Source organism: Vanacampus margaritifer, chromosome 17 (assembly GCF_051991255.1).
Source record: "Vanacampus margaritifer isolate UIUO_Vmar chromosome 17, RoL_Vmar_1.0, whole genome shotgun sequence".
Taxonomy (NCBI): Eukaryota; Metazoa; Chordata; class Actinopteri; order Syngnathiformes; family Syngnathidae; genus Vanacampus; species Vanacampus margaritifer.
Genome location: NC_135448.1, coordinates 13,109,924 through 13,125,164, shown reverse-complemented (window position 1 = coordinate 13,125,164; position 15,241 = coordinate 13,109,924). Strand labels below are relative to the sequence as shown.

Sequence of the window (15,241 nt, the reverse complement as noted above, 5' to 3'; positions counted from 1 at the left end):
AGCAAGAACAACAGCTCGGATTCGCATTCAAGGTGTGCAAATGCTGACTTTCAGCAACTACATCAGGGAGGGGGGTCAACGTCAATGCGAGACGGGGACAGCATTTTTTTCATCAGTGATACTGGGGGGCCACGCACTACAAACACGCACTTCCTATATACCAGATTTGTATTTTTTTTTAAACAAAAAATGTTTTTTAAAATGTGGACAAAATACGTCCTCTTCATATATTTATTTTTTTGACAAATACATTTCTGTTTGCATACATAAAAGATCCACTAATCAGAACCCAACAACAAAGAGTTTGAAGCAAACTCGATAAAGTAAAGGGCAGAATAGCATCTAAGAGCCGATGTCCCGACAAAAAAGTGTAATCGGGCAGTCATGGCATATCTCGCACTTCAACGTATGCGCAGGCAGCGCAATAGGAAATGACGGATGGCTGAGGCTTACAGATAGAGGCGCTGGCTGCAGTTCAGGGTTTGAGCACTGGGTGGAGGCAGGAACAGAAATTGCCCACAAACTGAACCCCGAGCTGGCGCGTTTCTCGGCTTTCAAAATCCAAACATTCAGTCGTCGTCATCTTCTTGTTACTTTACACACGCATAGCCACGACAGTTGTTTGCCCCATAATGGACAGTTAATCGTTCAATAATTAGCTATCTAGTTTATATTTAACTCTTTCACTGCCAGACGTTTTCAGAAACGGGTTGTCCCCAGTGCCAGCCGATTTAAGCATTTTGACTGATCTTTCAAGGGCCACAGAAAATGTTGTGTTTGGACTATGGAAACACACATACTACCAAATGAAAGATTGGACTCTCATCTTTCATCAGAATAAAAAGTTTGTTTCTACCTTATTCCGTTCTTCAGTAATCAACAATAGAAAATGGTTAGTTTCACCGAAATGCTTTGTTTTGAAACAAAAAGCGTAGAAAAAGAGTTGTTCATGCACTCTAGTGAATTGTACACTTCTTTTTGTCCATGAATGATGCCACAAACCCCTAAATAGTACTTTACTTCTGTAAAACGCTTTCACCAACAATGAAAAAGTGTTTTTAGATTGCAAAATACGTTTATTTCCATTCAACAGTGTAACAATTTGACAAAACAATTTCGCAAACTATTTACAAATGTGTGCAACTGTGGTACTATTTACAATTATGTGGATGTTTCAAATACAGTTTTTCTTTTTGGAACGCTCTCCTGCGTGCAAGGAGACGCCAGGACTCGCACAACATTTTACTTTCACTTTGTCCGTTTCGCATGCAAACGTTACACGTTCTTGACGGCCTTTTTTCCCGGGGAATAGCAAGTAGCAGACTGTACCCACTCCTCCAATGAATATGCATTGGACTCGGGGTACTCTTCGTCGTCCGATTGAACGTCCGCCTGTGCAGAAGTGCTCGGTTGTGCTCCGCGTTTTCCGGTGTTAGCGTCGCTAGCCGGTGAACCTTTATGACGTCGTCATAGCCGCCGCGTCAACGCTTCCAACTTCGGCGTCAACCTCGGAGTCACCATCATCAGCATCGACGATGATCATCGTCGTCATCAATGTGCTCTTTAGCGTTGGTCGATGCCTTTCGTCTTTGAAAAAAATTCCAAAGTGTGAGCTGCTTGCAACCGGTCGGCATGTTCTCTTCCCTTCCCCAGCCATTGTCCCCTCTAGCTCCGCCTCACGTCTTCTACTGACGCCTACCCAATCTTGTCAAAAGACAGTCATTGCTGCCATCTCGGGGCCAAAAATAGTCATTAGGCTAACTAGATCTGCTTGAAACTTTCACCACAGCTGGCCAAGGCTTTCCTCCACCCGTTTCAAAAGAAAAAAATTGGATGACGTCTTTTAACGTCATTGGCGGCCCTCCGTAGGTTTTTACTTGACGTCTTTTAACGTCCATGGCAGTCAAAGAGTTAATGAATATTTTTTACCCGACTGCTTGATACCAAGAAAGAGGAACTCCTTCTCACCATGTGACTGACGATTTCATACAATTCAAACGGACAAAAAGTTCAAGACAGAAAGAAGAAAGCAACCTGTGGAACTCAAATAAATCTCCAAAACGAATCAAAATTCTCTGTTTTCAAATCTAAGCACTTGGATGGAGACGTCTCTGTCGTGTCCCGACACCTGCACGAAGACGAGCACAGCAAATGGTGGACATGAATCCAGAGTCCAAGAACACGTGGAGTCCGTGTCAGCTCGCTCACCGTGTGACGTCACGAGGAACTGGTCCCGGAATGGGCCTCAGGAACCGACTCGGAAGCACGTTCGGCATCAGGGTCGGACTTTGAGGCCGGCTCAGGCTCGGAAGCGTCAGCAGCTGCGGGACGCAACGATAGCGAGAGATGTGGAGCGTTTTTTCGCAAAGGTGGACATCGGACCTGGACAGGACTGCGAAGACGTTTGACTTACAAGCTGGAGCGTAGTTGGCTGCAAGGAAGAAAAGAGGAAGAAAGTTGCGACTTGTGATCCCGAATGTTGCCGGCAGGCAGGCCAACATTTGCGTCCCTCACCTGGTGGGCTTCTGTGACGCTTGACGAGGAGCACGAGCAGCGGCGCCAGCAGAGCGAGGAGCGCCAAGGGGACAACAACGGCCAGCGTCACCATAGTGGCGTCTTCCTCTTGACCAGATGTGAGAAGGAAGACGTGTGAATGACACGCAAGGATCACGTGCGCGTGCATGCGTCACCTCGGTTACTCAGGATGCTTCTTCTGTCCAGCTTGGTGACCATTTCGTCCTCGACGCCGGCCAGCTGGAAGACGCATTCGTAGCGGCCCTCCGCGTCGGCCGGCAGCTCCGCTTTCAGGTGGGCCGTCGTCTGGAAGGTTCCGTCGTGGTTGGGGAGGAGCTCTCCAATCTCCACGTCCTCGTGGAGCTCCTCGCCGTCCTTCCTCCAAAACAGGGCGGACACCGACGGGTAGAAACCGCTGGCGTGGCACGTGATCGGCGACGAAGGCGTCTTCTTCAGCAGCGACACCACCGGCAGCTCTGCCGGGCAAGCGATGGAGGAAATGTGTGAGAGGAACAAAGAAGGAAAGAATGAAAGGTGGGGGGGAAGTGGCAGATGGAGTGGATGTGTGAGAGGAGAAAAGATGTATAAGAATAACAGATGGAGAACATTTGTGGGAGAATGACAGACAGAGAGAAGGTGTGAGAGGAGAAAGATATAGAGGATGTGTGAGGGCTAAAGGTGTGAGAGGAGAAAAGATGGAGTGTGCAATTAGAAAGAGGGAGAGAAACTCATAGAGTTAAGAGAGAATATGTGAGAGGAAGGAATGCAGCCATTATATCTGAGAGGACAAACATTTTGAAATTAGAAAATATGGATAGAAAGTGTAAAAATACTACATTTATGGATAATGTGTGTGAGAGAAATATGAAGTAGAAGAACATTTGCAACAGCAGAAAAGATGGATAGAAGTGAGAGATGTGAAACGTGAAGAGAATGTGCAAGAGGGCTAAATATGGAGAAAAATGTAAGAGGAGAAAGATGGAGAATTTGTGTGAGGGTATAAAAATGGCTAAAATAATTCATAGTTCATAATATGTGAGAGGACCTAAAAATGTTAGAAAATGTGTGGTGAATAAATGGAAAGGACGTGTGAAAATAAGGAAAGTTATAGAGAATGTGTAAGATGATTAAAGATGAAAAAAGTAAGAGGAAAAATAGAGAATATGCGAGGTGAGGAAAATGGAGAATGTGTGAGAGGGGCAATGCGAGCGTGCATGTTGCCATGTCAGCCATGCTCCTCCAGGGGGCGTGCTGGTACCTGTTCTCATCAGGGAGTCCCTCCCATAGCTCACATACTTCTTCAAGTAAGAAGGACAAATCTCAGAGAAATAATGCTTCAGTTCTAGATTCAAGACGTCCGCTTGGTCCAACTTGTGTTTGGTGGCGACAGCTTGCGGCTTAACTGCGATCCATCTCAGTGTCGACAACTCAAACGAGATGAAGTCTTCGCCGTCGTAACTGAGGTGTTCCCAACCGTCAACCTCGTCAGACTCGTCGTCCCATTCGCAGCCATACATCCACTGGATCATGTGAACACCTGACACACACACAAACACACAAAGCAAATTCTGCATTCTTGAGAATGTGTGAGTGTGAATAGTTAAAGCAAAAAGTATTCACACATGAAATGTTTTTGTTGTTAGAAAGTTGAATGTAAACAAACCTCCAGTTTGGTTGAAGCGCTCTTTAGCAATTTCAATGTTGACTTTGGAGACCTGCTCATTATAAATATTGTGCTGTTTCTCTGTCTCCCAGTAGTGCGGCTCCTCGTCGTTGATTTTGTTCATCCAGTCCTGTTTGGCTTTTGTTTTCCTGCTCTTGCTGTCGTAACGAACAATCTGAACGCCGTCAACATAACCAACCTCCAAGTACGATGGCAAGTTTGGAATGTGAGAGGACGCAGTTTGGAAATATTTGAGCGAGTGAAGCACTGAAAGGGAAAACAAAAACATTTCTGTTTGTTTTACATCCAAAAATCTTATACTATTTGAAATGATTCTGTCTAAAACTGAAACAATTATGACAGCTTTTTGAGGAAACAATAGATTTTATTGTTATTAAAACATAGATTTGTCTTTTGCATTCATTTAAATAATTGATTTCAGCTCATTCTTACACACAAACCAACACAAACACTTCCTTAATACACTCCATTTTGTTTTTTTTTGTGTTCACGGTTCACTTACATTCATTGAATGTCTATTAAAGTTCATTATTAGTCATTTTTACAACCTCGGCATGTTACTATTTGAATACGCTTGTTGAACATGTTTGCTTTACTTTACATATCCTTCATCACATATTTTGCATATGTCAGGTGCTTAACTCTGTTTGCTACATTTTCCAATTGAACTATTCCATCTTTGTTAATGGTCATGTTGGCGTATTTCCAAGTGTTGCACTGAAAAAAGTGATTCATTGGACTAAACTAAAAAAAAAAAAAAAACAGAAGCTGTACCGGAAATTTATTACAGCTAATTTTTTTGTCTTTCTCATTATATTCATGATTTGCTTGAAGGCATTATTTTCAATTTAATGTAAATAAAATATATTTATTTTCCCCAAACCAAATAAAAAAGTGACATCCAAGTACATTTTTATTTTGGAATAAACAAATTAAAGTCATGAGACTTAACTTACAATACTTGTTTTTATAGATTTTAATTGTATTTTTTTGTCTATGTACATACAACACATTTTGCAAATAAAAGTTTGTTTGTTTTTTTAGCTCCCCTTTGTGAGTAAAATTTGACATTTTTAACTTGAAAAAAATAAATAAAAACGTTTTATAGGGACAGGTTTTAGGTTAGGTTTTTCTGTTAATGGCAGTTTGTTATTTGACTACAAATATGTTTTTGTTTTATTTCTTTTAGCTTAGCAGGCTTTGTGGCACACTGTTAAGCACATCCGCCTCACAGTTCAAAAGTCCAAGGTTCAAACACAGCCTACACTAAATTGTCCCTTGATGTAGTTGTTCGTTTAGTTTATTACAAAGAAAAAAGATACTTGGATACAACTTCTTTTTAATTTAGCTTAGGAAAAAATACATGCATTTGATATCTATTAAAAATAACAAATTACAGCTTTTTTTGTTTTTGCTTTGTTTTTCTCAGTAAGATGTGGAAAAATTGGGAGAGTCAACTTGTGCACTTACCAGGCGTCACGCTGTGGATTTGCACAACCACCACAAACAACCCGAACAAGTTCATCGTCCACATCTTTTGCTGTCAAAGCAAACCAGAAGACGCCGCTCAAATACCGGTCGATGACGTCACTTGAAAGAATGGCGTCCCTTTGCGCCTCAAATCAAGTTGAGTGTGCGTAAGAAGAGATGAAAAGCAGCACAAGTGTTTTTAGAAGTTTTGTGCTGAAAAAGCGACGAGCCGTTAAGACAATGAAGTGCTCCTTCCTTTCCTTCGCCGGGAGATCACGTGACTTGAGACTGCGTGACGTCAGGCCAACAAACCAAATATACATGCGCTTTGCACTTTGGACAGGAATCATACAATAAACGTTTTAACTGTGTTAGGTTAGCTAGGTGGAGGCAGAGAACAGAAATTGAAACTGAAACTGAACCCGGAGCTGGCGCGTTTCTCGGCTTTCAAAATCCAAACATTCAGTCGTCGTCTTGTTACTTTACACACGCATAGCCACAACAGTTGTTTGCCTCATAATGGACAGTTAATCGTTCAATAATTAGCTATCTAATTTATATTTAAGTACAGAGCGTCATATATATATATATATATATATATATATATATATATATATATATATATATATAAACTAAAATACTCCCTGTGAAGAAGACACCAGTTTTAACATTTCGTTTCAGTGATGGTACAAAAAGAAACAATTTTCTCATTGAAAAAACATCAATTTATGTCTTGAGTAGTTTTATCATAGAGTTTCGTGGATTTATTACCTGACCAATATATCGATAATGGCGGTGTCGTCATATCGTAAGATAATCGTTATCGTGAGCCTTGTATCAAACTACCAAAGGTTCCCATCCCTAGCCAGGTGATTAATTAACTCTGTTTGCTATATTTTCCGATTGAACTATTGCTGACAGCATTTCTCAAACTGGCCAGGAGATGGTGACAGCGTGGCGTCTAAAAACGAGGTTGCCTTGTTATTTGATCCATCAACGCACATTTGGAAAAAAAGTGGATTCGTCGTTGTAAAAGACAGAAAAAGAGACATAATATTTAAAAATAATAATAAAAATAAACACACAACAGCAATAAAGAAAACCCTAATGAAAATGAACACATTTTTATGATATATCACTTTAAATATCAAATGTATATATTTGCTATATGAATTCCATCTCTTAATTTACATGCACGAGTATGTTCACAGCATGTTTATTTGTTCCATTTGTTCCATTGTGTCCGGTCTATTACATAATGACACAACGAGGCTGTTTTTGGACTCAGACGCAGAGGAAGAGGTGGAGGGTAAAGCAGCTTTTAATTAACAAAACAAAAGCTCTTCAATGAGAGGGAGAAAATAAAGACTATACAAACATTAACTGAAAGCGCTCCAAAAGGGAGGAAGTTCAAAACTACATTCTAAAAAAAAAATCACTCTATGACTAAACAAAACTAAGCTATACAAAATTACAAACAAAGGTTCTCTCACGAGACAAGGCAATAAAGGCAACAAGGCAATTGGGTATCAAGGCTGTGGTCTATGGCAGGCTTCAGTGGCTCAAACGAAAACACTTCGGCACAAGACAGGGAAAACGCAGACTATTTAACACATGAGGGTAATGGGGAACAGGTGGAAACAATCAGGGATCAGGGTTGACACAGACACCACACGAGGAAGGGCAAGTGACCTGAAACGAGAGGAGTCAGACTTTTCACAATAAAACAGGAAATGACAAGACACCCTCACCGCGGTGTGACACATAATATGTACAGTATGTTTGATTTGTTGCTTTCGCCATCATTGAGGCTCGGAGGGCGTCTCGTTCTCCAGCTGCAAGCATCAGTCGACTCTCCTACAACGAGAGCCGAGTTGAAGTGAGCGGATGAGAGAGAAGTTCATTTCTGGCGAAATTCATTTCCCTTCCACGCCCGCGGAGCTGGCGGCGCGCGCTCTCCTCCACCGAGCGGAGGCCTCATGCATAATGCATGGCCTTTAATTGCAAAGCCAGAAACTAATGACTTTGGACTGGTTAACAGCAGGGGAGCCATACATCCAGTGCAAACTGCATGAGAAATCAGCTCAGAGCGGAGAGACGGGAAAAAAAAGAAGAAGGCCAAGGCCCTAATTGATGAATAATTGAAGCGGCGAGCGACGGGGCATAATTGTGACATTTGGTTTCAATCAATTTCCCGATGGCGTGGAAGCATAAAGAAGGAGCCGCGCGGAAATGGACTTCATGCCTTTCCCTGACATTTTCCCGGACCAACTGCACTCGTTCCCATGACATTTTCCGAGCATCGCAAAGTCTACGATTGTCGCTGACTGTCATGTGATCTCTCCTGGCAAGTTATTCATGATGACCAGACACGATGCACAATAGAAATAAAAAACGAACATTAGAAATGAGCCACAAAAAGTCGACCACTTTTGTGATAACTGCCTCCTTGCACAATAGAAATGAACATGAGTCACAAAAGTATACCACGTTCATGACCGCCAACTTGTAGAATAGAAATTAACCTGACAACTAGGAATAAGCCATACAATTCCACTTGTACAATAGACATTAACATGACTAGAAATAAAGCCAAAATGCCCATCACATTCATGAAACACAACAAACTCAAAATAAGTCTACCGCTTTAGAAATCGACACAAGAAAAGTCCACCAAATTCATTATAAACAATACGTCACAACAGCAATAAACAACACATTTTTTATAAAAGCCACAAAATGTCCACCGCAGTCACGATACGCCACCTTGCACGATAGAAATAAACGCAACAAATAATAAACAATCCGCAAATCAAGATAGCCTTTGATAGCTCTCGTTAGACAACGCAGGTGTGCCTAATGTATTGTCTCGCGTTGCTGGGCTTGATTGACGTATATGCAAATGAGGGGGGGGGGGGCAGCGGCATCCTCGAAGGGGGCGCCATACGGACCGGAAAACAAAAGCACTTGTAAATTCCCGACATGCCGAGCATATGTTAATGAGCCTTTCTGTGCCTCTGATATAATTAACGCGAGGTGCGGTGATGATGGTGGTGGTGGTGTGTGTGTGTGTGTGTGTGTGTGTGTGGTGGTGGTGGGGGGGGGGGGGGTGTTGACTAAAGTAAGATCAAGCGCCGAGGCATGAATTGTTATTTGTTTTCCTGCATTTAAAACCTGTCCGAATCGTGCCTATTTGTCACGTCCATCTTGGCTTAGCATATTAGCTTAGCATGCATCCTTAACTGTTAATATAAGATGGATTAAATTGTGTTTGTAGAACGTCTTCCATCAAAGAGCGACCTCTGAGATGAAGTCCATTAAAAAAAATTAAATAAGAATGCCTCACCTCAAATACACACCCTTCAGCAAAAGCAAACAATACCTAGTGACTGTAATCATACATTTGCAAAAAAATATTAAGTTAAAATATAAAATTGGTGGTATAGTGCTAAAAAAATGTCTTGACTGAAATAAAAACACTACCACATTCGTGTCTTAATTAATTCCTTGTCCACTTCAACAACTAAAGGGGAACACAAACAACAGTTAGTACTACTGCAGTGTGGGTGTGTAATAAATAAAAAAAAGCCTCACCTCAAACAAATGCTTTATGAGTTTTTGCCAGGTGTGTACTCGTCTTCAACAAATAAACACCTCCTTTTTTACCTTTAGGAAGCAAATATGAGCCACTGTGGTGGATATAAATACAAAATAAATGCCCACCTTAAATAGACGCTTTACTTCTTATGGTTTAGCGTACTGTAGAATTACAAAATAATGGTAATTACAAAATTAACATCTCACCTCAAACGTCCCTGACTCATCTGATCGCCGGGTCTATCGACCTTTTACAGAAGTATTAAATACAGTATTAGTATTTAAAAAAAATAGCATTTGTACAAATGAAGGCTTTTACTTCAAATAAGCAAAAGGTTACTTGCTGAAGTAAATAAACAACATCCTAGCCCCATTTTGAGGAAACAAGCTGCTTGGCTATTTCTCTGATAGGCTGTGATGTGTTTTCATGTACCACTTGTTTCTTTTTTTTCCTCCTCTCTTACATTTGCATGTAATTATTGAGGGAATGGCAATTTGTCGTTTGTTACGCTCTCTTACACGCATCACCGATTTCAGTCTCAGACGCGTCAAAGTGGTGATTGATGCCGAGGGGGGCTCCCCACCCCCCCCCCCCCCCTTCGACAGCACTGCTAGCATGAAAACAAGTAGCATCGATTGCTAACGGAGAGGCCCTCGTGAGCAGAGGAAGAAAACTGACGTGCCGTCAATGCGCACCCGCCACTCAGTAAAATCCAGCGTCGTTCACACGTGAAGAGCCCACACGGCATTATTGATGGGCTTTTAGCGCTGTGAGGCCAGTAGGGGGCAGTGTGAGTCTTTCGCTGACTGCATTTGGGGACGCAGACGCAGCATCGCTTGAGATAGTTAACAAAGGGGAGAACAATAGCACCATTCAAAGCTCACAGAGCAAGACAGAGGTGTTTATTTAGGTCAGGTATTTATTATGTGCTAGGTGTTTGAAAGACGCATGTTCTAAATAATATAAGGGGTGGTGCTATTTATACCTGGCAATTAATTAAGTCATGGCACCTGTGAGAAAGGAGGTCGCTATTTAATACAGTAAATACGGCACCTTCTTTTCCTAAGGGGGTTTAAAGGTGTTTATTTGAGGTAAGGTATTTGATTCAAGTGGATGGCACACCCATCGATTGTAAAACTGGTTTGGTTAATTCAGCCTCAGTGGCGGGACTTATTTTTACAAAGGGAAAAAGAGGCTCGGTGTTCAATTGGGTATTGCACCTGGTATTTAAGGTACAACATTTATTAAAGTAAACACAGACGCTTAGTTGTGGCTAGTGCTGGGCCATATGGAAAAAAAAACAACCTTCTATCACGATAACGATATATTTCTGAAAAAAATTATACAACACTATGATTAATTTTTTATTTATGGTTTATTTTCTTATTTTATTTCAAAGTGACATTAAACAGATCTGTATCAAAATAGAAATGCATCCAGTAGGGCTGCTACATAAAATTATCAAATGAGGCACAGTAACCACTGACATACTTTTTTACAAATGTATTTATGAATCTAAATAGGGGATACAAAAAATGTTTCAGAGAGAAATTGTTTAAAAATTAAAAACAATTAGATCTACTGTAATATCGTTTTGAAAACATTTACTGTGCAGATTTCAAATCAATATCAAAACTCAGGACTGCAGTGTGAAAACAAATATTTAGTGATATGAAAGAAAATGGATGGATGGATTAAAGGTATTCACTTTTAGTATAGCCAAAGAATCCATTTTTTGAATCGCTCATCAAGCCCGGTTGACGTATACGGGACGCCGCAACAATCGCACCACATCACTTCCTGTTTAGCTATGTGTGGACATGACTCACACCCCCCGCCCCCCCCCCCCCCACGATCATTTTTTTTCCCAATAGTCTTCATGATAAATATTGTCATATCGCCCAGCACTGGGTGGCACTTTTTTTTTCTTTTTTCCCTGTAGTAAAAAAAAAAGCAGCCGTTTATTTGAGGTGAGGTGTTTGTTTTTCCCAGTAGTTGGCTCTATTTGAGTGGGGGTTACCATTTTGGAAAGTAAAGCACCCTAATTGGCACCACATTCAGAGAAGGAGCGGGGGGGGGGTATTAATTTGAGGTGAGGTATTTATATTTCCAAGTAGACAACACACTGAGAAGTAAACAGACATGGCATCTCCTAGAGTGTAGGCCAGTATTTGGTAATTGCAGACTCATAGTTAAGGGATTTTTTTTTCTGAGTGGTTTTATTTGCGGTGAGGCGTTTACTATTTCCATCATGCTTAGATTATACAGACACTAAAGGCTGTCAAATCAAGCGTTATTTCCACTCAATTCTGCCATTGGCGTGATTGACAGCGAGCAGTACCTGGGGGTCATGTGATGGCCAGCGGAGCATAATGGCGGGGAGGGGGGGGGGGGGGGGGGCATGGGAGCATGTGCGAGGGACGGTGTGGAGGAGGACACGGGAACGCACGCGGCATCTGCTCGGCAGGTTTTTCCCGACCACGTCTTGCCCGCGGCACTGCAGGCTCAACTGCGGCAACATCTGCGAAACTGCGAGGACGCCTGCCGGACGTCCTTCAGCCAGATGTGGAGTCACGGCTCTGTACCGCTTCGCCTCCTCCGCATTCTGAAGTTTTGTCCTGTAGGAGGCAGTAACGTGCATGGCAGCTGTGAATATTCATTTAATCAAGTGGATGGTTCCTCTTGTTAAATTGGGAGGTCACATTTTGGTATCTAGTGGCGCCGTGTGTTTTTTCCTGAAGGGGAAAAGTTGCCATTTATTCGGAGCGAGGCGTTTAATTATTAATCTATTGTTTTTTTGACATTTCAAAAAGCAGCCGATGGCACGTTTAATCCCTCCAAATGCTCCGTACGTCACTTACCACGTTGCCTGCCAACAAATGCAGCGCGGCAAAGGTGAAGCGTTGACGGAGCGCAGTTGTTGAAAGAAAATCCATTTGGCGTCGTTATCGGCCGCCGCCGCCGCGACCTTCCCATTCATTCGTCGGAGTGCCTGTCAGGCGGCGATAAGACGTTCAAAAATGAGCTTTTGAGTGGAGGAATGCGGCGATCCAAAGTGTTTGAGAAAATGAGAAACACAAGTGGGAGGCGTTGGGAATGCGCGGAGGTGACGACAAGATGCTACAATCAAGTCATTCAGTTTGGTGGAAGAAAAAGGCATGTTTGTTGATATTTTGCTTTTGCTAATAGTTGAACCCCAAATTGTAAAGTTTAGATGACATTTTTTTAAAACCTTTGCGCAAATATGGATGTTGAAAGTATTGATTCCTTAAAAACAAAAAAAATAAAAATAAAATAAATAATTTAAATAAAGCCAAATTTGAAAAATATTCGCCAATCTTATGTATGTTATAACTAAAATGGCTAAATTCTCAATACTTTACTAGTTTCACTTCTTTAGCTAATAACAAAAATAGCAATTTACATTACTTGGAATTATCAGTTACATTCTATTTGTTTTTAGTCGTTTCCTTATTTTTTCAGTTTACAATATACATTGTAACATAACATGAAGGTTGAAATTTTATTTTATTTTTTTTTGCCACCCATTTAGAAATCTCATACCGCTTACCACCACCATCAAGTCAGGTAATAAGATATTTTATTACACTGTAAAGAGAACATCAATACCAGAATGATACTGCAAAGTTTCACAGACCGACAGACCATTTAGTTTACAGCCCCCCCCCCCAATGTAATCATAATCATAATCATCATCACCATAACGAGAAGAAGAAAAATAAACGCAACCTGAAAACAAAACGCAAAAACCAAGTGGACAAGAAAACCACAGTTCTGACACAGTAGACTGCGAAAGCTCTCCAGCTGTGGCCTCCTCCAAATATTGCACAACCACGTATAAAAAAAAAAAAAAAAAATTCTTAAGAAATTAAATACAAATACAACCGGGATTGATACTACGGCCATTTAACCATTTCGGGGGACTTTAAGTGGAGGATTTTTATGAGCATCAACAAGAAAAACAAAACAAATTTCATGAGAAAATAATTTCAAACACTAAGAATGCAAGTTGTGATGTTATAAGAATTACGTACAATTTTTGCTCACGACACAAAAAGTGTAACATAATGAGACGAAAAGCCATAATATTTGCCGAATTTTTCTCAATTCCCACAAAAACCTTTCATATGTCACAATTTGCTTTCTTGCTAAGTTCTCAAAATAATGCAACTTGTAACTCATAACATTCATGTAAAGAAACAAAAACATAATTTTTTTTGTGTTTTTGCGTCTTTCTTTTTTTGTATTTAAATTTTTCGGGTCAAGACATGATTTTTTTAGGCCTATATTAACTCATTCACTGCCATTGACGGCTATAGACGTCAAAAATTCATTGGAACTATTTCTATTAGTTTCACATTTTTTCCCCCACTTTTGTTAAGAGTATGAAAACTTAGATTTTTTTTATTGTACATTTAGAACAGGTATAACATTTGTGATTAATCGTGAGTTAACCATTAAAGTAATGCGATTAATTACAATTAAAAATCTTCTGACACCCCTAATTTTTAAATAATATTTCTTTTAATTAGGGGCATCAGGTGATTATTTTTTTTATTGTAATTAATCACATGACTTCACTAGTTAATCCAAAATTTTATATCTGCTCTAAATGTACAATCATTTTTTTCTAGGTTTTCTTACTCTTTTTAAAAGTGCAAAAAAAAGGTGAAACTAATAGAAATAGTTCAAATGAATTTTTGACGTCTATTACCGTCAATGGCAGTGAATGAGTTAATATAAAGACAATTATTTGTATGGCGCAGAGGGACATTATTACTGCACTCAAATGTCGGTTACGACTTTTGTTGTTTACGCTACAATAAATCTCGTAAAAATTATCTTCACAATGTCTTTCTGTGGAGTAATTCGAAATTGTGCTGTTTTTCAAAAAGTGTCGTTTTTTTCTCGTAACATCACATTACAAATGTTGGGATTTTTTGGGGGAGGCGTTGCGTAAAAAAACAATCTTTAGACACCTTTTTTTTTATACTCTCGTTGACTTATTCATCAACAGACATCATCGCGTGCATTTCCCCCCTCCAAAAATTCTAACAAACAATTATTTTTTTTATTGACATATCTATGAGGTCTGCATTGTTAGCGAGTGGTGATATGGTTTTGAACAGCTGTATGCGCTTCGACTTTGGGTTGATTTTTTTAAATTTTTTTTTGTTTAATTTCCTGTTCTCTTTGTGACCATTTGGTTTTTACTCCCACGACAATATAGACCAGAACTAGCGGAAAAGAGGTAGAGTGAAACTTGCAGCGGCAAAACATCAAAAGATTTTACGCAGAGTGTTTTTTATTTTTATTTTTTACTCGCTTTTATCGCTACTTAAACAGACGTTAAAAACAGCTGGTCTGTTTTTGTTTTTCACAGCTTCGGAGGTGTCAAACACCTTTTTGGACACTTTTAAGTAATGCAGAAATGTGTTGGAACGATGTTCATTTGAGGTCACGTTTTGTTGCGCGTGCATGCATGCGTTATGTATTGTGTATATTTACGTGTGTGTGTGTGTGTGTGTGGCACCAAGGCGCGCGCGCGTGTGTCAGGTAAGTGCCGATTCGCGGCAAAGATTAGCCAACAGCTAATTAGCTTTTTTTTTTTAAATAATTCAAACAACTAAAAAAGATGTACATGGATGTAAGTAAACACTAGTCTCATGTTTGCAAAGAAGTATACAAGGGCCACATTGAAAAGATATAAAAAAAAATGTAAACAACAAAAATTAGCATCATACAATGTCTAAGTGTTACAAGAAAAGCTTTCTTGTCAAAAAAAAAATGATGCTTCCCTCCAAAATGTTGATATTTTTTTTAGTAAGCTTTTTTTTCCTGTAAAAAAATTCAAACTTAAATCTTGTAATTTGATCGCAATTCGATTTGAGAGGAAAAAAACAAGGAAAAGTTGTAATACAAGTGTCATATTTTGTGAAAAAATGATGAAAATA

General features: G+C 40.1%; 1 protein-coding gene across 1 annotated transcript; it reads right to left on the bottom strand.

Annotated features, from left to right (window-relative positions):
- Nucleotides 1–217: 217 nt before the first annotated feature.
- LOC144037015 (class I histocompatibility antigen, F10 alpha chain-like) lies at nucleotides 218–5,985 on the bottom strand. The gene is made up of 8 exons (XM_077548115.1): nucleotides 5,669–5,985; nucleotides 4,178–4,444; nucleotides 3,773–4,051; nucleotides 2,691–2,990; nucleotides 2,515–2,622; nucleotides 2,414–2,431; nucleotides 2,209–2,321; nucleotides 218–2,128 (listed from the first exon to the last, which is right to left on the bottom strand). The coding sequence occupies exons 1-7, from the start codon at nucleotides 5,730–5,732 to the stop codon at nucleotides 2,218–2,220; spliced, it is 1,140 nt and encodes a 379-aa protein (XP_077404241.1). The 5' UTR covers nucleotides 5,733–5,985; the 3' UTR covers nucleotides 218–2,128; nucleotides 2,209–2,217.
- Between the last annotated feature and the right edge of the window lie 9,256 nt (nucleotides 5,986–15,241).